Below are 24,288 nucleotides of genomic sequence, written 5' to 3' on the forward strand. Positions count from 1 at the left end.
TGCTGTGTCGAATAACAATACTGGCTGGCGTTAAATACTGTTATGCATCTTCCTCAGTCATGTGGGATGACATTTAAGCATTTTCGATTACCCAGGGGGCTTTTGGCAGGTTTAAGACATCATGGGACTCCACATTTAATTACAATGCAGTTTATTTTATTCTTTTGTACAGTATACAATGTTCCTTGACTCATTAAAGGACGAATATGAAGAGAAATCTCCCTTTACTGTAAACCCTGGACTCTTTGTCAACACTTTGATGAATAGTTTCTGATGTAGTATGTAGAATTTACCTCATAAGCTGTAAGTAGTGAACAATTTGTCAGGCTGACAAGTAGCTCCACAAATCACCTCCTCTTCTCACACAAATTTATCAAATCAGGCCTGCCTGTGTGGAATGGGATGCTGAGCAGCTACCATGATGAAGAAAAGGCTACAATGAGTGCAACAAAGTCTGAAAATATTCTGCATAATACTAACTCCTCGGCCGACTTTCTGTCATCTGTGATCAGTATGTAAAAATATTCCACCTGTTCCTTAAGGACAGGACTTGGTGCGCATACTTTGTTAAAGGACTGTTTGATCATAGCAAACAGGTTGGGCTGTGTGATGTTGACTTATAAGTCGTCTGGCTTTGAATGGCGGATTTGGGACAGTATCATTGATCCTCTGAATCTCCCTTGGCTCCAGTTAAAGGTTAGAAAGTTGATATCAAGCTCTCGGCTATGTGTAAAAAAATGCCTTGATCTCACTCTTCATGCAGGTGTGCATTCTAGATCATTGTTATTGCTTATGTCAACATTTTCAAGCTTTCCCTTGGCAGGTGCAATGCTGTAAATGCCAACAGAATCTGCCAATAGTCAAATCAGTTTGTGTCTAATATATACTTAATTATTGCATACTAAAGTATCTAGCTAAAATATGAATAAAAATGAAAATATTTTTTTTTTGTGTACAGTTTAAATGTCAAAAAGTTAACTTTTCATTTGTCTAGTATTTGACAGCTAAGAAAATCAGGAGTCAGTGGAGATTTCTTTTTACAGTATAACTTGCTATTTAAATTTATATAGACTAATAACTATCAAACTAATCAAAATTTGATTAACTATCTTTAATCAAATGGCACAGTCTCATGGTTGGTGAGGTGGAAACTCAATGGCTGCCTGTTTACTGAAAACATCCTGGAATGGCTGGTAGTCAGGAGGTATTTCTGGAGTTGTTGGAGTTTCTGGACTCTCAATCGAAGTGGAACAGAGGGCCACCTTACTAGGTGTGGATGAAGGAAGTGCAGGTGGCTTCGTAAATGACAATACACAGTTCTGAAATCATTCACTCCATTGCAGGATCTCACCAGTATTCTAGTACAGAGTCGAGAAGGGCTTGTACTGAAACAGATCAGTGAGTAGAGGTTACCAGCACGGTAGTGCATGACAGTGGTGCAATCATAGGTTGTAACTGAAGGGTATGCACCACTGGGCATGGTGGCTGGACTGAGTAGACTTTATACGCTGGTTGATTAGTGCAGACAGGCAAGGAGAATCAGAACTCTGGTGATTGTGAACGAGTTGGTGGGACTGATGGCTCTGGTATTGCCGTTGACTCTGACAGTATCATTGTATAATAACTAATAACTACATTTTTTTTATGATTTCATTTTTATTATGTTTTATATATATGAGAATCTTATATATATATATATATATTATATATATATATGTTATATTTATACTTAAATAGTTTTATATTTTTTGGCTTGGTCCCAGGTCATGATATTGCTTCATTGGCAATACTGTATGTAGTTAAAAATTTTTATAGCTTTTTCAATTCAAGCTAGATGAAAGGAAAATTAAACTCTGGTGAGTTTGCTTTAATAAGAATAACAGCGTGCTGCGTTCAATGTCAGCTGAAGGCACCAAGGGGTTCAGGTGTTTGATCAGACGCTAATCAATTGGGAATGCAGCAGGGAGAGGCGTGAGCACCATTGATTTTGCTTTTCTGTAGAGCACAGCTAACACACAGTGTTAAAAGCCACTTTCCAAATAAACAAATGGCCACACCAGTGGGGTTTGTAATAGGAAACACTGCCTCATTTCAAACAGTTTCATCATTTTTATTCTCCTGTCGCAATGAATGACTGAATGTACAACAACCTGTGAATGAATATGGTGATAAAAGACAGCTCCACTTGTGTAACAGTTGTCAGTTTGTTCATGTATTTGCAATTACAGTGCAACATGTTTTAATATTGCTCTCAGTTGTTAGCTTTCATCTTTTTGGTGTTTTGGAAGCCTGTCTCTGAGAGCACTAATCAGGGCGTATGACCCTAGAAAATGAGTTGATCTCCATCAGTTAACCCGTTTACTTGGTTCAAGTTCAAAAATTGGATCTAAGAATTTTTTTGGCTCAACATCTTGCCACTCTGTCAGTGATTCAAGAGTAATTTGTTCAGATGCTAGAAAAGTCACTGGAGAACTCGTAAGAACAAACCACAATTTTTTCTTTAGTAAAGAAGTGGTTTCTAAAACAATAGGTTTAATCTAACAAGTCCTCTCTAATACCTGATGGAAAAACATGAGCAGCAGCAAACACTGACCTTTCTAACCTACATTGTGGAGGTGAGACTGACGCAATTCAAAACAACTATGGTGATCCTGCACCTTCAGAAGGTTAAGGGGAAAACTGGCCTGAAATCCATTGTGTATCTGAATTATTCATTGTGTGTAATTTTTTTACAGAAGTGTCTCCTGAAGGCAGAGGGTAAATTGTTCCCTTACTAATCTCATTTTACATCCTTTCAGAACTCAAGTGGAACTTGCCTGCTTTTAATTGTTTCAACTTTAGATTGTGAATTTGTCTTCCATTTGCCCTTTGAACTCAGAGCTATTTAAAATAAATAAATAATATGGATGCATTAAACTGATCAAAATGTACAATAAAGACATTTATAATGTTACAACAGATTTCTGTTTCAAATAAATGCTGTTCTTTTGAACATTTTATTCATCGAGGAATTCTGAAAAAGATGTATCCCACTTTCCACAAGAATATTTAGCAGCATAACCATCTTTATCATGACAGTAAGAAATATTCCTTGAGCACCAAATCAGTTGAACTGGAATAATTTCTAAAGGTTCATGTGACACTAAAGACTGGATTATTGACTGCTGATAATTCATCTTTGCCATCACAGGAATAAATAACATTTTAAAATATATACAAATAGAAAACCTTTATTTTATTCTAAATATAATTCACAATATTACTGTTTTGCTCTCTGTTTGATAGAATAAAAGCAGCTTTGGTGAGCAATAAGAGCCTTCTCTCAAAAACATTAAAAAATCTTATGGACCCCAAACTTTTGAACTTTAATATGCTGCATGTGTGTACTGTCATGTGTTATACTGTGGTTTAAAGTAATTAATTTAAAAGGAAGTTACATCATTTTACAGTATACACATATTTTTCAGCTATTTCACATAGTTTTTATAGTAATACATAACATGAAGGAGATATGCAAATGTACTGAGAGGCATTTCTGCACCTGAGCATTTTAATACATTGTTTATTTGTTCATCTTTAGTTGGCAGTAACCCTGAAGATACACGAGAGAATGCATTTTCTTTGCACATAGAGGGGTTAGCATAAAGTCATCTACTTGATTGTGTACCAGCTGACATCTAAGTTTAGGCTCTTGTGTGATTGATAGAGATAAACTGGTGTGAATCAGCCAAAGATTGAAGCTTTACAACATCCTGAACACATCCTGAGGCAGAGGTTTATTTTAACACTTGATGGTTGCTGTTTGTTGACTGTGCACAGGACGCATTCAGGGCAAAAACAATGATCTGAACTGAAATATCCAGTTTTTGTCAGCACACAACATGACTATGATCTCCAGCTCCCTAGTATATCATCTTGGCTTTTAAAATGCTTCTGATATTACTATTCTTATATTGCTGCTGCTGTTGCATGTAGCCTGTGCAGTCCTGAAATTTCTTTAACTCTAATTTATGGGAATCAGTTCATTATCGGGAGGATTTTTTTTTCACTATTCCTGCCCTACTGTTCCCAATAACTCTAATTCACTGTATATGTTATTTTTTCAGTGGCATCCCTGGGAAGAATTGTGGAACCATTATTCTCACTGCAGAGGAACTCGGAAACTGTCGGGTAAGTCAGCAGTTTTACTTTATCCTCCACAGAATAGTTTTACTCTGAAATGATTGTTTTCTCAACCCCTTTTGTCTTGGAAATGCGTGCAACTATTCAGCAGTGAAAACCTTTACTGAAATAATTCACTTTGATAAGAAAGCTGACTGTTATATTCTTGAAATCAGACCATTCACTGGCTGGCAGCCAAATACATTATTCTAGAAAAAATGTACGGGACTGTGTCTATGTCTGAAATATAAGTTATCTCCACAGACAAAAGGGAAACAATTTCAAAAACCATTTGAAAACCAAAGTCATCTTTAAATTCTTTTAGTTCCAATTTACTGACAAAATGTTAAAAGCTTAAATAATGGAATAACAGAAGCCATGGTATTTGTAGTCACATGTTTGCATCATTATTTAATACTTCTAACATGCATCATTACCCACATGCATTAAAAACCGTCTTTTACACTGGCCTTTTACATTTTGTTTAACTAAATAAAGACCAGAACATAGGCTTGATGGAGCAGCAGCTGAAAAATGACTGAGCATTCAGTAGTGAAGATCACTGCAACGTTGCCCATTGGGTACTGCAAGAGCTTTTGATTTAAAACACAGTGAAGGCTTTGTTTGTTTCCCTTGTTCTTCTGAATACTTTCAGCTGGTATTTTAAGACCAGCTCTTATTAAACCAAAGGATCATGGAATTGGCTTCAAGGTTTTCAAGGAGGAACAAACACACAATGTAAAGTTTCAGCAACTGGTGTCACAGCTTGAGTGAAAATAATAAGAGTTCTTAAAATTGCTTTAAAAAATCAAAGTGAGATATGGATTGTGTGGCTTCTCTGAACCAATTCAAGGGTGATGATGTGTCCCCTTAGAAGTCCCCTTCTAAGACCTGTGTGCTCATAAAATGTTTTGTTAGAGCTGCATTGATTGTCTGGTCCTAAGGATCTGTAGAGGACCATGCATCTGGCATCTAATATTCTGCTCATGCATTTTGAATTTGTTCTGACTTCAGTCTTGATTGCTGCTGGATACTGAAGGGTCTGAGATATTATTAGTGAATAGCACTAGATGGATATGATGAGAGGATTCTTATAAATGGGAGTGATGGCTTGGAAAAAGGATACTAATAAAATACTTATTAAGAGGTATTTGAAGATATCTGGTTTTGTTGACATTCATATGGATTGCCTAACATATACGGTATCAGACCATGTAGTTTTTCCGACAGAATAGTATTTTACTTTTATATACAAAACAATATAGAAATGTATGCAATTTTTTATGTTTGTTATATATTTTTATATTATTTATTAATAAAATATTATTTTTTAACATTTAATAATTAAATATTTAATTAAACTTTTAATGTTTTGATTTAATAACATTTGAATTATCATTAAATGCCAAAAAAAGTATCTTTTGCTATGCATTATTATATGAATCCTCAGGGAGTATAATCATTTAATTTTCATGAAATTCTTGAATTCTTGCTTCATTTCAAGTCAGACGAATGTTAATTCGGGATCCTCTTTGATGGATTCATTCAGTTTGTTCAGGGTAAAGGAGTTGAAAAAACTTGTTTTAAATCCTTTTGTGGGATTCATTAAAAGAACACATTTGTTTTGACTACAGCTGTTAACCAGCAAAGTTAAAGTTAAAGAAAATCATATTTTATTTTGCAGTCCACAGTTATTTTATTTCATCATATTCTCTTTAGACTGCTTGGTAAAATATAACCATTCCATTTGTAGATTCGGTGGAGGAAGTCAGACAAAACAGTTTCTATCTCCATCCCTCCCATCTCTTTATCATGTCTTCTCACTGGAATGTTCCAGTTTCGTCCCTCTGTTTAGTAAAGTTTACTCTGTCACTGGTGATAGTACTCATTAAATCGCTGAGATAGCAGTGCAGAGTAAATTACAGGTTTTCCGGGTTGTAAATGGCTATGTTGTGTTGAATACAGGTTCAGATACACAAGGACTGCTCATTTGAGCCATCTATTGCACACACTCACAGCCTCACTTAAGCTCATTTGAAATGCTCAAAAAGCTTTTCCCCTCTGTGTACATCTGCTTGATCTATATATATTTCACATGGTAGAGCAAAAGATTTTACAGGATGCTATGAAAGGCTGGGTTTTGATCAGGTACATGCAAAGAACAGCTACGAGGAAATGAACCATGTTGAGAGGAACCCTCCGCTTAATAGCAAGAATGAGGTTTGCAAATATCTTCAAAAGTCTCTCTTTCCAAGAAGTTACATAGATGAATCCCATTTAGAAACCAGATAAAGGCTGCAAACCCAAAATAATGAGTGAAATGTTTCATCTCTGAAGTACAGTGTGGCCAAAGACAGGTAGCTTTAGCTGTGATGTGAAGCACTTTGATTGACATTTTTATGACTTAACTATGCTGTCATATAAGTTGTTTTTACTGTTGCTAAAGAAAGAATTGCAATCCGCAAGAAGACACTCATGCTCGATTGCTCAATTCATAGAGGCTGGTTTAAAAACAAGCATAGGTTGACATTTCGCTTTTCTCTGCTCAAATTGTTTTCAGCTTGAATTGATCTTGCCATTAAGGTCCTATTCATGGGATCATAATCGCTGTGAATTCTTGGTTTGAAGGGGACTGTTAATCACGTGCAAAGCCCTCCACACACTGTGGTTTAGCTTCAGTCAAAAAACAATTCAGGCAATGTATAATAAAGGTGGTGCTCCCTGGGCCATCAAATATAAGGTGAATTGTCCCTAGAGCGTGAAAATTCCCCTGGCCATTCCCCTGCATGTTCATCAGTAGATATACCATTAAGACTAATGTCTTTGTATCAGGTAGACCTCACACCATACCATTATGGCTAATGAGGGTTGTCTCTATTGTGTTGATAACATCCCTCTGGCCTGAGAAGCCCCTAGCATGCAGGTTTACGATGATGTTAGTCATTACTGGAGTGTAATTTGCAGTATCAACTACACATTGGACATCATGTGAATGATTCCTTTGGAAATGGTCCAGTTCTCCTTCAGTCTTTTCTCTCACTCACTCTTCCTCTCTCCTAACTGACTCCAGCCTACAATTTCATCATTCTCTGAATGGCACTCTCAGTGCAAGATAGTGTTTAGCAGCTAATTGGTTCAAATAGAATTGATGGTTGTTGATGCCAGACACAGAGAAACGATTTGGGCCATAAAATAACCATTTAGGGGCCTCAAACGGGTTTTCTTTTTTATCCCAAGAAATTGCAGGTCATAATAAAAATTATATTGGTATCTTGATTCATGTGGACTGTTATTTTAGTATTATTTATATGCTACTGTTTGTCACAATCAACAGCTGGAGTGCTCTTGTTAGCCACTAGAGGGCACTCCATCCCATACCTTTGCCACTCTATCTTTGACTACATTTCCCATAACCCATTGCCCAGACTTTTCATGTCTGATTGTTTTCACCTGTTGCTCATTACCTCTGCCTATATAAGCCTGGTGTTTTCAGTCACTCTCGGTGAAGTCTTGCATGTGTCACTTCTGCAGGTCTAAGCCTTTTTTTTGTGTCTTGTTTTCCTAGTTCTTGATATTCTGCTTTATCTGGATTACTCTGTTTGCCTCAGCCCTGAAATCTGTCATTGATTGGACTGCTTTTTGTGTTTGCCTCACGCCTGTTTTGACTGCAATTGTGGATTCAAGATTCAAGAATTTTTATTTGTCACATACACAATTATATAGAGCATATATAACCAGCAGTGAAATGTGAATCAGGTCCGCTCCATGGACAGTGCAATTATTAAAGAATACAACACTGATGAAAATATACATAAATATAGCTATGAAAGAATGAAATAAAAGTAAACAATAAAAATATAAGAATAAAATATAAAAAAGATGTATACTGTAGAATTAAATATATAGTGGAAAATAATGTGCATGAAAGTAAACTGTAGTCTTAAATATTAAGATACACAGGGATGTACAAGAGGCAAATGTGCAAACAGGTTGACACTTTCAGTATGTCAGTGTGAGGTAGTGAATGATGACTATCTTACTGATAAAGTGAATATTAAGTGGAGACATGAAGATGTTAAGAGGCTGGTTTTGAGTTTAGGAGCCTGAAGGCCTTGGGGGAAGAAACTCCTCCTAAGTCTCTCGGATTTTGCCTAAGGCTATGGAAGCGCTTACCAGATGGCAGCAAAGTGAAAAGATGATTACTGGGGTGGATGGAGTCCATGATCATTTTAACAGTAGTTTATTAGAGGGATTATCCCTCTAATAAACTACTGTACTTGGGTCCTCAGCCTTCGTGTCCCTGTGAAGTTCGTGACATTGTTGTTATTTATATTTTGAATTAGCTTTTTTTTAAACATTTTTTTATTTTAGTTAACATTTTAGTATTTTTGACATTTAGCTGCCATGGCAACAATACACCCCCCCCCCAATTTGAGCTTTATTTTAAATAATGAAAACAACTTTTAATAGTTTTAGTTTTGGTTTAACAATAACACTGTTCATGTGTCAGTGACGTGCATAATTGTTATGAATGCAGTAATGATCAAATGAAATTCGATTCAATATTATATACAATACAACAATAATTCATTTCATATTATGGTCGATAGTCATTCCACATTTTTATTGATGTTTTTTGCCACGATTTTCATCATTAAAGATGATTTTAGATAACCCTACCTCATGATAAACATAAATCTGCATATAATTACATACTACATTACATCAACTACCATTGAGCCATTGGAAAAAGACAGAAAATCACAAAAAGTCACAGTGTTGTAGGGGGATGTCAGTATTGACATAGTGTGAAATACTGTGAATACTGTTTTTTGAGAGCAAAATGTTGAGCCACATTCAGGGTCAGTGGAAATTGTGGGAGGATTTGTTCATTAGCAAATTATTTATTTCAGCATTGTTCAGAGTAGAGTTATTTGACCTTTAAAACTTGTGAATGAAGTGTAGACGCAGGAGTCTAAAACATATGACTTTATAAAATGTGTGTACATACAGTATACGGCTGTGCTGTGTAGACATGTTGGGGGTGAATTGTGCCCGAGGGTCCAGAATCTCGTCATTCATATAAGCTGCACAAGAAAAAGCCTATCTGTCTCTGATTTCACTAGATTTAGCTGTTCTCCATGCTATTTCTATCTTTTAACTTGCATTTCCCTTTCTCCTTTGTTCTTTGTTTCTTTCGTTCTTTCTCTCAATCTCACAGGACTGTGCAACAATGCAGTTCTGTGCCAATAAGCTGGATAAGAAAGACTTCTTTGGCCGCTCTGACCCGTTTATGATGTTCTACAGAAGTAATGAGGATGGAACGTGAGTAAGCTGTTTTTCTCACTCGGATGTGCAGGCTGTAAAGTGTGTTGTCTTTTTGTAAAGAAATGTCCAAGGAAAAGTAAAGAAAATTGGTCTGAGACCAAAGAATGACTGAAATTGTTCTAGATAATAAATTTCACTTAGTAATCTTAACTCAGTTAAGGTGTACAATAAGCAATATTCTGACTGTAGAAAAATATAATTATGCAATGCATACTGCTTTTTTTGAGTTTAACATCTTTGTTTTTTGTTTCTTAGGTTCACTATCTGCCATAAAACTGAGGTGGTAAAGAATACGCTGAACCCTGTCTGGCAGCCATTCACCATTCCTGTCAGAGCACTGTGCAACGGAGATTATGACAGGTGCACTTACACATACACACACAGACATGCATGTCAGTATGTACTGATGATTGTATGCCTGTCGCCAGTGTTTGCAGGTCACATTCACTAACAGTGCGTGTGCGTAAAACCTGTGTGCAAAAGCTTTCACACAGTAACTGATGTCAATATATTTTTCAAAATGTAGTAGGACTTTTTTTTTTTTTTAGATAAAACCATACACAAATCACAGAAACGTCTATGTATTGTATAGTTACTTATTAATTATATTTTTGTAATCTTTATTTTGACTTGTTTTATTAAATAAGATATTAAAAAGTAATATTAGTAACATTATATTATATATGTTTGTCATATCATGAATAAAAATATACTCTTTTAGAGTTAACAAAATTGTGTTATTGTTCGATGCAGTCGATCACATGTAGTCTAGGACTATATAAAGGTGTTAAGTATATGTTTGTATTATGCTAATTAATCTGTGGGCACAAGCTCCTTTATTTAGAATCATTTTAGGGATGAGGATTTAACATTAGAATGAGGATAAGAGACCATTTGTGTGCATGCAGTGTTGTGAATCTTGTAGAATTTTACCATGAGAGCACTGTTGTACCTGAACGAGACCCTGTGTATGTGTGTGTTGAGAGGAATCGTGTCCCTGTGCTCTTTGATTCAGTCGCACATTGAAACCAGACTGCTGGTACTCATTGCATCAGCATTATTGGATCACGGACAGCCCTGTTCACGGTGCTGCACTGTTGTGATTTATGTGCTCCACAAGGACACATTATTTTTGCTTTGTATTTTCTGTGTTGCAGATATTTGTGTGTTTGCACTGCACTGTTTCTTTGTTGGTCTCCATAGGCCTATGCACTATCCAGTTTGTTGTGTTCGTGTGTGTGTGTGTGTTCATTTTCATGGCCCAGGTGAGGCTTGCAGACATGTTGGCAGCTGTGTGTCGTCTGAGAGCTGTCATAGCCAATCAGGACACAGGGAACAGAAGCACCTGCCACCCAGTCCCCTCCTGTCCTCTGATCCCGTGTGTGTGAGAGAGACCGAGCAAAAGAGAGAAAAAAAGGGGAAACTCCAGCTGTTGTGGTGCTGTGCTAATTATTACCTGCTGCAAGGATGCCTGCAGAGAGGAGTAATCTAATTGCAGTTGGGATATGTTTCTCAACAAATAATATCTGTAATGAAAGTTTTATGTTATACAGATCCTGATATATTGGATTGAAGTCAGAATAGGGTCAGTCTGTGTCAAATTTCAGAAACTAAAAATATGAAATGTCATGGATGAATATGGCTGGTATGACTTTAGAAAGATGGCATCCATCATTATTATGTTATATGTACACAGAGATTTGTTGGTCTGAGTGAAATCTGTTGACTTTAGCAATCTTTGTTGCATTAAATGGTGACAGTTCATGCAGTTTCCATGCCTCACTCAATGGAGCCTAATTTAACAAGTATTATAGGTATCAGTAATCCTTTTTCCCATTTTTCCAATTCAATAAGGATTGCTAAAGTCAACAGATTTTACTAACATACCTATCAATCTCTGTAAAAATGAAATGATTCTGCCATCTTTCTAAAGTCATTTTCCCCTCTGTAATTTGCTTCAAAATCTCAGGTGAAAAGTGTCATTTTGACCCCCTTCACAAAATAGTGCATTACTTATCCATATTTATCCATGGCATTTATTATTTTGTCTTTCTTCTTCATTTACATATGTATTACACCAGGAAAAAATAGCCATGGATTGACTGAAAAAAGCAAATAATCAAGACTTTCAAGCACTAATGTGTCAGAGAGTGTGATATTTTGTCATTATTTGATTCATTTAAGAAACATCACATGTGAAGTATTGCTGCCATACTGATTATCACCTTAGGTTGTGCTGATATGATTCAAAAGCTCAAGTTGAGTTTGTTTTTAGCAGCTGTGACCACCAGTGTGCATCTTCTGGGTGTTTATCTCTTTCTTTTCACAGAGACAAATGTTTTTGTGCATCGAGTTAGCAAAGAGGGTGGCACCTCCTTCAGGGGTCTTAAACAAATGAGACAAATTTGGTTTGATTGACATGAGGGGAAGCCATAATTTGCCCATAGTGTCACAACTGATCTGTATCTGTCTGTGATCTTGGGGAGAGACAGGAACAGCACTTAACCCAGTCAATCAGCCACGCTCCTGAGGGAAACATCTCAGACTTTACAGAGGAAATTACTGCAGGGCTTTCTGATGTATTGGTCAACTCTAGGTGGTTGGTAGAAAGTTGTGGATGTTGTTTTCCAGTAGAATGTCATATAAATAAGTTATGTTCAGCACTGCAGTTTTTATTGTATAAATGTGTGCAGAAATTCTAATCAGATTACACATTTTCCTATATTTTTTCTAGCGTTTTCTGGTTTGAATTGTGAAGAATGTTTACTATATTTAAAATGTATTTAAAATATTTGTAACTTTTTTAAAAATATTTTAAAATATACGCTACTGTTCAAAGTTTTGTGTTTGGGAAGATTTTTGAATGTTTTTGAATTATGTGTCATATGTTAACCAAGGCTGCATTTATTTGATCAAAAACACAGTAAAACTAATTTTGCGAAATTGTATTGATTTCTATTTGAATATATTTTAAAATGTAATTTATTCCTGTGATGGCAAAGCTGAATTTTCAGCAGCCATTATTACAGTCTTCAAAGTCAAATGATCCATCAGAAATTATTCTAATATGACAATTTGGGGTGCAAGAAAAATGTCTTATTATCAATCTAAAAATAGTTCTGGAATCTATGATATTTTTTCATGGATTCTGTAAAAAATTTAAAGAACACTGTTTATTTGAAATAGAAATCTTTTTAACAATTTAAATGTCTTTACTGCCACTTTTGATAAATTTAATGCATCCTTGCATAAAAACATTAATTCCTTAAAAAAATAATAGAGTAAAAAAATAGTAAAAACAGTAGTGTATATAATATAATTTAATATAATATAATTTATCTCAACTCTCCAGTGTATTATTGTGGTTTCACTATATATTTCAGAGTAAACATAAAATAAACTGTGGTTGGACACTTTACATGTCACTTTACACTTTACATGTCAGTCAGACTCTGTCAGTAAGTTTCTTTGTGAACTGGACCTTTTGCTATTTAGTTAAATTTGTAGGGAATCTGAATACTGATAGACAGGATGTGTGCCATATGATCTCTGATGAATCTGCTACATCTGTTCTCTTACTCCAGAGCTGAACCAGTCTGCTTTACCAACAGATGGAGAGTTTTCCCATGTACTCTATGGAATTACTCAGTAGGGGCTCTGTGTTTAGGTCCATTCTTTCATCCCAACTCAGATGATGTTTTTGTGCCACTGAAATTTCCTTAATACCTTTGCAGAGTAAACAACCAGAGAACGATTCTAATCAAGCAACTGTACAAAATCATAATTCTCATACTGCGACCGTGGATATTTCCTGATTTACCATCACATTTCCACTTTTTGTAGTGTAATCATGTGAAAAATTAAACAGGTCTGCTGAAAAGACCAGAATGTATTTCCATCAGCCAGCATGGTACTTCTGGTGAAGCTAGTTGACCAATGGAGGATTTCTGTTTAATCTTGTAGTTAAAGGGCTAGTTCACTTAATGAAAATCTGTCAACATTTATTATGATATCTTTCTTAAAAATAAAGAAGATATTTTGAAGAATGTATCAGTTTTTTAAAAAAATTGTTTTGTCATTTGCATGGACACCAAAGCTAAAACATTCTTCAAAATAGCATCTTTTGTGTTCTACAGAAGAAAGAAAGCCATATAGATTTTGGAACAAAATGAAGGTGAGTAAATGAAGACAATTTTCATGTTTGGGTGAACTGTCCCTTGAAGTAGGAACAACAGCATCCAAAGCACAACATACATTAAAGTAGTTATTAAAAGGGAAGGGGAATGATTGCCTGAATTGTGTGTAATCTTTACAGTTGCCTTTTTTTGTTCATTAATTTTCATCGTAACAGTAAATTCAAGCACATCCCTGCATTTTGTGATAACAAGTGTGGGACATGCTTCGACGCCAAATGCCATTTAGAGCTATTACCCTCCAAAGCCATTTTTATTAATGAGGCTACAAATCTCAGCTGTCTCTGTGTAATTGATCACGTTAACTTGCTTTGAACAGAATGAGTTTCTAATTATTCAAAACTTCAGATGTAATTAATGTTTAAATGAAACTCGCTTGCGTCCTGTCAGGTGACGCTCCACGGCTGCTCTGTGTCACAGCCCGGGAGTTCAGTCCCTGCCGACCGTTGTTTAATTCCGAGTGCACTGTCTGGATAATGGCCTGTAATTGGTTGGTTTTAGCATGGAAATGAAAAACGCAGTGAGACGGCGTCTCTCAGGCATATTTAAATCAGAAAGCATCCATCAGTTCAGCTGCCACTCTCTTTTCGGTGTCTGAAATGTTGCAAACCATGTTTCTAAATGCTCTGTTTTAAATCTTTCAGGTCAATTAAAGTGGAGGTGTACGACTGGGACAGAGATGGCAGGTAGAGAAACACACATTTGCTTTTTTTCACACTGCACATTTATGTAATATATTCTCCTATGTATGCATTTGGTACACCCTACAGAAAGGCACTTTATTTTTTCAAATCATAATTTTTCCTTCATAACGTAGCAAAAAAAATTCCTTCTAGCTTCCTGCAGTACTGTCAGCTCTGCTCTAAAATGCCTGGCAGTAACAAATACTGATCACTCCAGATTTCATATAGAAGTGCAAATCCATTTATCTTCATCATCACAGTCAGTAAGAGTCTCTTTGTCGTTCTTTGTGCTTCAGTCACGATTTTATCGGAGAGTTCACCACCAGCTACAGAGAGCTGTCTCGCGGCCAGAGTCAGTTCAACGTGTACGAGGTGAGTTCACTGAAGCAGATACTGATCCATTGATCATCAGAGGATCTCTTGTATTCAGATAAAGGAGTCATTCTAGATTCATGAATTTATGATGTCAGAAAAATTAATAAAGTCAGTCAGTCAGTCAGTTTTGACTAATATAGCCGAGACTGCATTTAGTTTGAATATATCCTTGTTATTCAGAGTTTTTGTTCAAATAAGTGTTATAATTTTTTGTTGTTGTTTAAAATATACATTATCTAAAAAATTATATATTTATTAATTATATATGGACCAGCCTAGTTAATAATGAACAAAACGTTGGAATATTTTGTCTAACTTCAGCTTTCATTTGCATTAAGTTGGATTTTCTAAATATCTATTCCATGAGAGATCCAGCAAGCAATGAAAATTGCACCATTTCAAGTCTCCCTTGTTTGCTCTTCGTGATTATCACACTTTGTCTGCCAGCAAGTACAGCAGCAGCAAATGAGTGTGAGAGATTGTTTTTTCAGTGTTTATGGAAGAGAGCAAGAAAAAAAAGTAAGGGCAATGAGACAATGAGAAAATGAATGACAGGGTACAAAGCGTGTGTTTATGTAAGAAAGAGAGAGAGTAACAGAGAGCTATGTGGAGGTGAGAAGTGTGTATAAATGTGCCGTGTGTGTGTGTGTATTCACCCTAGCATTAGCCCAGTGGTGGGGTGAAGGGGTGGTGAGATGTTCTACAGGAGTGTGACAGTCCCAGTGGTGTGCTGAAAGGATCTGGGGTTTCCTGGGGATTGAGTTGGACAAACAACACTAGAAGCTGCGGTGTTGGTTTAGTTAAACCCCAATCCGTACAAATCACATCATCTGTGTCCTGGTTTCCAAACTGTTAGCCAAGCTTGCGTATGTAACCGACCTGAAATGGATTTCTCAAAGCATCTGAACACTTAGATCAGTTGTGTCTTTGAAAGTAAGTGGAACAGAATTGACTAGCAGTCTGGAAATGATCCAGTAGCAGTGCTCTCAAATTCTCTTCTTTTGGATTTGAAGTTACAGGTCTAATGAGAACCATTTTCTCTCATTCTCTGTATCTCCCACTCTTCGTGTAAATGATGTGTCATTTCTAAGTTTTCTATTTAAGGTGGTGAATCCTAAAAAGAAACTTAAAAAGAGAAGATACATCAACTCTGGCACAGTGAGTAATGAATTTGCTATCCTAAAATCCTGCACAAATCAATACTTTTTGTCTTGTTTTCCAGTATAAACATTTACACGCTAAATTTACCTTAAAAGTAATACTGCATAAGATAATACGATTTATTTTCAATATATCTTAAATTAAGTTTACATTTCTTATGACACTGTCAAATAGTTTTTCTTGCCTAAAGCAAGAAGAAAAAAATATTTGGAAAACATTAACAATAAAAATGATTAAAGAGATGTTCTCTGAAAGCATGTTCTCCTTTTTCAGAAAAATGCTTTTCTCTCTTTAACAACAGTGCTATTTTAGTACTTCTATACTATTATAGTATGTTTTTATTAATATTTTAAATTAGCTTTTATATTGTCACTTTTCATTTTTATTTTAGTAATTATGTTTTGTCATTTGTATTTATTTTTTTATATTTCTATTCAGCTCTATTTTTTTATTTTATTTTTAGTAATTTTAATAAATCATTTTGTTTCAGTTAGTTGCCAGTTCTAACATTTCAAGTTTTTCAAATTTTACATTATATCTAATATATGTATATATATGTTTTTATTTCCTGTTTCCTGTTTAATTCGTGTTTTAAGGGTGTTTAGATATTTTTTCCCTAGACAAAACCACTGAAAGAAATTACTTCTTTTTTTTTTTTCATTGTATTCACTGCATTCTTACATGGATTAATTTTGTCCAGCTGTACTCCACAAGGACTCTGAACGTCTGGATATTATTCAGATAAATTACTCGAGAATCTGAGATCCAAGTCCCCTGATTGAATAGTGCTTTCTGTTTCTGATAAGGAGAGCAGTGAAGAAGTAATACTGGAGGTCCGTGTGGATAACAGTGATTGATGAGCCACAAAGTCTCTCCGCATTGACTGCCATGAATTGGCTTTGAGATTGTAATCAAAACTCAGATGAATAGTCCGTCACCTGTCTTCCTCCCAACATGGAAAGATTCTGGTTCTCTAATGACAGTACTAATGAAAAAGACTGTGTGACCCTGACAGCTGAGAGAAGAGTCTTTGCATAATGCCATGATGGATTGTTTCATGGCAGATGTGGTTTGTGCTCATATGCTGGTGTAAACCATCTGTTCTTTGTTGCTCAATTACCCAGGTGACACTGCTTTCATTCTTGGTGGAAGCCGAACACACGTTCCTGGACTACATCAAAGCAGGGTACGGACGAAAATACACACAATCACCCTCATGTAAGCGTATGTACTGTATTTAGACTTTTCTAAATGCTTCTGAAATTGCAGCGTCACAACATGTAATTTTTGTAAACATTCTCAGAGGATGTAAAGGTCAGAATCTTGCTGAAGCCATCAGGATGTTATCACAGTAATGGCGTCAAACAGCTTTGGAAAAGAGCTCCGGTAAACAAAACCTGAATAACCACTTAAATGTTAAACTAGAACAACAGACACGGCTATTGTAGTAGTTACTGTAATCAGCATTCAGGGGTTGCCAGGTCCTCTTCAGTTTCCACTGATGAAAGGCTGCCCTTCGGCATGGATGCCAGTATTGTGGAAAACATCTCAGAGTCTTCGACCTTATACTGTGGTCTGATCCATTGATATCCAAGGTTTGAATAAAATCCCTATTAAGATACCTCCATCTGATTGATTTTTAAAACTAGTGATGTACAAAAAACTGGTTAAACGAAGCAAATGTGTATTGATAAATGTCCTTGCAATATTAAAATAAATAATATTAATTACACCACATTTTTTAAAAAGAAATTAATTACTTTTATTCAGCAAAAATGCATTAAATTGTTTACAAATAACAATGAAGACTAAGATTGTTACCAAAAAATCTGTTTAAAATTAATTCTGTCCTTGGAATGATTTATAAAAGTTCATGTGACACTAAAAATTGGCTGCTGAAAATGTATGCAAGTGAATCAGAACATAAAATACGTTTTTCTTTGTACCTCTTAATTACTCTGGAATTAGAGACTGAATTATATTATTATTATTATTATTGAGTTTACAGGGAATGGTGGTTTTGCTGTTGTAAACACTACTGTTGCATAAATTTTTTTTTGTCTTATTTAAAATAGAATTCTTTTCTAATCCTGTTCTGAATGTATAAATTTTTTGAATGATAATGATCATAAAAACATGATTGATAAGTATAATGAGATGGGTATAATGAGAAAATCAGTAGTGTTGTGATAATTATTTTAAAAGGCACTCTATGTTTTTCTTAATAATTACTGTAATAATAATAGTTCAAAGTAGGAATAGTTTGAATAGGAATAGGAATAGTCAGATAACATAAAACCCCTCAACACACTTTAAACTTTTCCCAATCAAACAGCAAGAACAAAAGAGAACAGGCACCTTTGTTTATAGGCTATTGCTGTGCGTAGAACTACATTCGCTGCATTTTTAATATTTAATAAATATATAATTTTAATAAAATGGAAATTCATCCCCTGCACTTTATTCAGGCTGGTGTGTTCACATAGAGTTTTCTAGATTTAAATTCAAAGAGACAGTATCGATAGTCTTTGCATGACCTGATATTTTATTCATAATTAAATTAAGGAGAATATCAGGAGCGCTGGACACTCTCATGCAGTGTTTCATTCATACTTGAAGCCAGAAGGCACTCTCGCGCAGAAAGTCCAAAACAGACTCATAGAAGTAATAACTTATGACGTGCAGGAAATGCCTAATATGGACAAAAGCATCCAGATATCGCTGTAGCTGAGCTGAATAAAAAGCAGAAACATCTTTACTGATGAAAAATGAGAACAATAAACACACGATAGCAAAAATATATGGTTTATGTGTGTTTTTCAAATTATCCACAGGTAATAAATGAACTATATGAATAATGCAGTACTGATTAATTGACATATCATTTAGTATAGAAACTAAAATATATTTCCCACCTTATTCTGTGATAAAAATGGGGAAAAGGTGTTCATAGTAGCCTTTATAAACCAATCATAAAATTGTCATTAGAAGATATTGAAATAAAATATTATAGCCCCTTGCTGCAGCTAACGTTACTTCCACAGGCTCACACAGCAGTATAAACAACATTTTAGTATACAACAACAGTATAAACTGTGCATGCTCTCTACATGTCGTTCTTGTAAAATAATAATAATTTAATAATTTAAGAAAACAAGCACACCACTCCACTGAGAACTCCACTTACTGGCAGCTGCGGATGTTATTGAAGGCATCCTGATAGTGGGCTAACATGAGGGATCATCCCGGATGAGATCGTCAGGTGACAGGTCATCATGTGGATCATTTTATTTACGGCTAAATTATCATTATTATCATAACTAGATAGGGCAGGCCTTCACAAAAGGGCATTTAATTACCCAAAAAATATTGCTTTGACAAAAGGGCATCAAGGGGAAAAGCACCCAACGCACCCACACCCCCACCCCATCCCACACACATGCATGGTTTTAGAATGTATTTTTTCACAATATTAATGTTTTACGGCATTTTTGATCAAATAAATGCAGCCTTGGGACAATAAGAGAGATTTCTTACTGACCCAAACTTTTGAATGCTAGTGTGAATGTCTATTTATATGAAATTTAATAATATAATTATTACTATAATTATATAATAATAATAATAATAATAATAATAATAATAATAAAATTTATAATATGTTTTTACAGAGAAGCAAAAATAAATATCTGATTGTTTCTAAAGCATTCTTAAATTCGTTGTAGATCATGTTATTGTTCCTTGGACGTATCTTCATTCATTATATTTTCATACTTTCTATTAGGCAATATTTGTTTAAAGAAAGAAAACAGTAACACTAGGGAATGCATATTTCTGATTAGTTAAGAATTTTCCTTCAATAAATTCCTAATTACTGCTTATTAATACTTATTAAAGGTGTCATATGACGTTGCTAAAAAGAACATCATGTTGTGTGTTTGGTGTAAAGCAATGTGTTTATGAGGTTTAAGGTTCAAAAAACATTATTTTCCACACAATGTACATTATTGTTGCTCCTCTATGCCCCGCCTTTCTGAAACACGTCGACTTTTACAAAGCTCATCGGTCTGAAAAGCAAGGTGTGCTCTGATTGGCCAGCTATCCAGTGTGTTGTGATTGGCCCGAATACCTCAAGCGTGTGACGGAAATGTCACGCCCTCCCCATACTGTGATGCTCTGTCCTGGCACTACGAGACAAAAACAATAAAACCCATTACAAACGAGGCATTTGGTGCATCCAGTGGGGACATAATTACTGATTATAATGACTTATACTGTCTTTTTACACGTTGCGTTGCATATCACGCCGTGTAAACATAAAACCATGTCTGCATTTGTCATCTGAGAAATGACAAACAACAAGCACTACTCTACACTGCTCAAAACTTGCGTTTGAATCATCAGTGGCAAATTATGAAAACATGAAAACATTTAAATATGAAAACGTACTTACAGGCTGTGAGAATTGCCAGACTGTCGTTGCAAAGTTGGAATTGCCCCACTTTGTAGAAACAACTCTCTCGGGTTCAGGAAACAGTCCTCTGTAAAATGCGCTGCACACATCTGAATATTTGGGTTGAACTGTTCTGGAACAGTGTTGTAAATACAACTTAACCACTGATTTCTAGTTGTGTCCTCTTTTGGAAGGCCAAACAAAGTAGTTTCGCTTTCACAATGAAACACACAGCGTCTCCACGACATGGCGGTGGTGGCAACAATACTACAGTGAGAATCAAAGTTATGCCTTCTTTCTTTGTGTAAACATTTGGGTGTTGTTATGCAAATCTTCCCACACAGTGACGTTGACATGTGGGGGCGTGTTTAAACGAGGCGTTTTATGAAGGCGTGGGCAAGTCTTAACTTTTATAAAGAATATATTTTTGGGTTTGAGACTTTAGTCTTTGCAACTTTAGGATCTATGCACGAACAGCTTTAAACACACCAAAGAGTCCCTTTAATAGTAAGTAAGGTAGTTGTTTAAGTTGTGTTTAGGTATGGGGTGAGGTTAAGGGATCATGAATATGGTTATGCAGAATAAGGCATTAATATGTGTTTTATAAGTACCAATAAACAGCCAATATGCTAGTAATATGCATGCTAGTTGGCAACTAGTTAATAGTGAATAGTGTTCCCTAATCTAGTGTTACCAAGAAAACGGTGATTTGCAACCTGTTTTTTGTGTTGAGTGAGTAATGATTGGCTCTCTTTTTGGTTCTCTGGTTGGTTCAAGGATAAGTTTCAACAATCAACCTAAAATCAGCCTCATCTGCTTTATCAGCTGTAATGTGTGACTACAACAGCAGGTAATTAATCTGATAACCTTGCTTAATGTTTTGAATGTTCAGCTCTCTCAACCCTTATCCAATATTGATAAGTTCCTGCCATGGTTCCCGTCCCACGTCTAAAGATACTAGTGTGTCCCATCCTGCTGGAGACTGATATCACCCAGTATCTCTCACTTTGTCAGTCAGGCTGTGCTGTTTAAGAGGTTGAGAGAGGGAATGATAAAGTCTCCAGCTCAAGACTTGACTTTGGTGTTGTGGTCTGGGTGGCTAGTATAAGTATTTTTGGTATTAGGATTTATTTTTTAATATATATATATATATATATATATATATATATATATATATACAGTTTTTGTGTCTTATTCCAGTCTTCAGTGTCACATGATCCTCCAAAAGTCATTCTAATAAGCTTATTTGCTGCTCAAGAAACATGTTGTGCTGCTTAATGTTTTTGTTGAAACTGTGATAATTTTTTTCAAGATTTTTTAAAGAAATTACATTTCAAAATAATGGCTGAAAAAATCTTTTGTAACATTATAAATGTCTTGTCACTTGTGATCAAGTTAATGCATCCCTGCACTCTCAGAAATAAAGGTGCAACAGCTGTCACTGGGGCAGAACCTTTTCAAAAGGTACATGTTTGTACCTAAAGGGTCCATTTTAGTACCTTAAAGTTACATATTAGTACTTAGTGTACATATTAGAACCTAATTGGAACAAAAGTGTATCTTTTGAAAAGGTAACACCCCAGTAACAGCCTTTGTACCTTTATTTCTGAGAGTGTACTGAATAATAGTATTAATTTTTTTCAGAAATTAAAACTATGAATAGTACTGTGTTATGGCCCATGGCTCAAAAGGGATGCAGCAAAAACAGCTACACACCAGAAAGCCAAAAGTAGAATGCAAAATTTATTAACAATATCAAACTATAACAAAAAGAAGAACAATGTAGAATGTAACAGTCAGGAATCAGTGGTGTCAAGTTAAATGAATGCGTGGAGGTTTAATGTAGTGTAGCAATGTACAAAAGAAACAAACTTAAAGGAAACCAAACAAAATCAAGTCCAATGTGCAGCTCTCTTGTATCCAGTCATCTTGCTTCTTTTAAGAAGCCCAAACGGAAGTCAATAACAGGTGTCCTCAGAAAACATTCAAACTCGGCTGGAGGAAAACCCCACATAAGACATAGGTCGTCAAATACTGTATCTTAAAGCAATACTCCACCCCAAAATGAAAATTTTGTCATTAATCACTTACCCCCATGTTGATCCAAATCCATAAAAGCTCAGTTCATCTGCGGAACACAATTTAAGATATTTTGGATGAAAACATGGAGTCCCATAGACTGCCAAGTAAATAACAGTGTCAAGGTCCATAAAAGGTATGAAAGTCGTCATCAGTATACTCCATCTGCCATCAGCCTTGCAATCTCGGTTATATGAAGCGACAGGAACACTTTTTGTAAGCGAAGAAAACAAAAATAACGACTTTATTCAATAATTCCTTTGTCAACGGTCTCCTCTGTGTCTGTCCATATCACCCTATGTTGTGTATGCTCTTCTGTATCAGCTGCGCCACAAGGAATTATTGAATAAAGTCGTTATTTTTGTTTTCTTCGCTTACAAAAATTGTTCCCCCGCCACTTCATATAACCCAGATTGCACGTCTGATAATTATATATATATATATATATATATATATATATATATATATATATATATATATATATCTGTACAGTCAAAGTGATATTTTTCCTTGCCTCTACACTCTCAGAAAAAAGGTACAAAAGTTGTCTTTTTTAAAATGTATCATTTAGGTAGTAATATGTGCGCTTTAGGGGTAAATAAGGTGCAAAGGTGTACCTTATTCTAAGGAACCACTCCAGTGACAGCTTTTGTACCTTTTTTCCAAGAGTTAGGGTTTAAAATAAATGTGGCAAATGCCTAAAAATAAAAAACAGAGAGGCAGAATAATAAAGAAGGCGAGAGTGTAAACAGTCTATTATCTGTGACTATCCAAAGACGTGGCTGACCTTTCACACCGGAGTAATCTATATCACTCTGACATCACCCTGTGTGCCACGTTCAGTTCACACCGAGTCAGATCACTCTGTCCACACTCAAACTGCTTTCTGTCAGGTTTTCACCTTTGTTATTTTTCTCCATCAGACTCTGACCTTTAATATTGACGCTGAAAGCAGACCTTTGTATGGATTTCCCATTGCTACATGTTTCACTTTCCTTACTTTTCTCTTCATAAACAGGACTATGTATAACCCTCTTCATTCTTAAATCAGCATATCCTGGTTCAGAGATAGATGGATTCTCCTTTTACTTCTGCGAATGAGTGAAAGAATCATATCTTAAGGGAGAAGTGTTAATTATAGTGCAGGTCATAAAGGTAGCTCTCAGAGTTAATGTAAAATTTAAAACCTTTTCTGAGGACCTTATTAAATGTTTAATCATGTTTTTGAAAAGAAACGGACTGCAGGAAGAATTTCAGTCTAGTTATTCACATTTACATTAAGCTCAGCATTTATTGGTAGAAATATATTTTTATATTTATAACAGAAGACTCTTTAGATAATAGACACAATGAGACAACTGTTGACAAAGTCTAAATAATACAGATTTCAGTTTACAGTAGTATAGCTTAGATAATTTAGTCTTGGAAGAATTTGTTGAGAAATAATTGTGTTTTTACTGAAATCTTTGACTTTTGAGCAGTTTTTGAGTTAAACTAAGCACAGTTTGTGATTTTGTTGAGATCTCCTCTGAAACCCTGAAGGAGACACACAAGAATTTGTGGATTTTTCTTAGGAGTAAAACCTGAGAAACGGTCTCCATTGATCTCCATTATTTTTTTTTTACCTATTTCATTGCCTTCTAGGTGAAATCGTTAAGATGAGATTTGTGATTCATTTCCAATGGGAGATACAGTAGAAAGAAACATAAGTACCTTTTTATAGAAATATGATGCTTTTGTTCTTTCTTATTTTCTGCAACTAATCTTAGTGAAGAACTTTTTTTAATAGGTGATTAGATCTTTAGAGGTCTCTTGAACTCTTCAGATTGCACTTCATCCTGGGCCAGAATGAGAC

At 35.3% G+C, this 24,288-nt stretch overlaps 1 protein-coding gene across 4 annotated transcripts in view; it reads left to right on the forward strand.

The window, feature by feature from the left end:
- The window catches only part of LOC109060713 (copine-5-like), a 77,626-nt gene that overhangs the window by 37,947 nt on the left and 15,391 nt on the right, over positions 1 to 24,288 (forward strand). For 3 of the 4 annotated variants that reach the window (XM_042762233.1, XM_042762234.1, XM_042762235.1), the window contains 7 exons: positions 4,107 to 4,170; positions 9,383 to 9,486; positions 9,745 to 9,849; positions 14,327 to 14,368; positions 14,662 to 14,737; positions 15,845 to 15,898; positions 17,026 to 17,087. In XM_042762233.1, the coding sequence (XP_042618167.1) occupies positions 4,107 to 4,170; positions 9,383 to 9,486; positions 9,745 to 9,849; positions 14,327 to 14,368; positions 14,662 to 14,737; positions 15,845 to 15,898; positions 17,026 to 17,087 (507 nt within the window). Of the gene's footprint in view, positions 1 to 4,106; positions 4,171 to 9,382; positions 9,487 to 9,744; positions 9,850 to 14,326; positions 14,369 to 14,661; positions 14,738 to 15,734; positions 15,760 to 15,844; positions 15,899 to 17,025; positions 17,088 to 24,288 lie in introns of those variants that run through there. The other variant, XM_042762236.1, reaches the window with a different exon arrangement.

The sequence above is a fragment of the Cyprinus carpio genome, chromosome A8 (genome assembly GCF_018340385.1).
Source record: "Cyprinus carpio isolate SPL01 chromosome A8, ASM1834038v1, whole genome shotgun sequence".
NCBI lineage: Eukaryota > Metazoa > Chordata > Actinopteri > Cypriniformes > Cyprinidae > Cyprinus > Cyprinus carpio.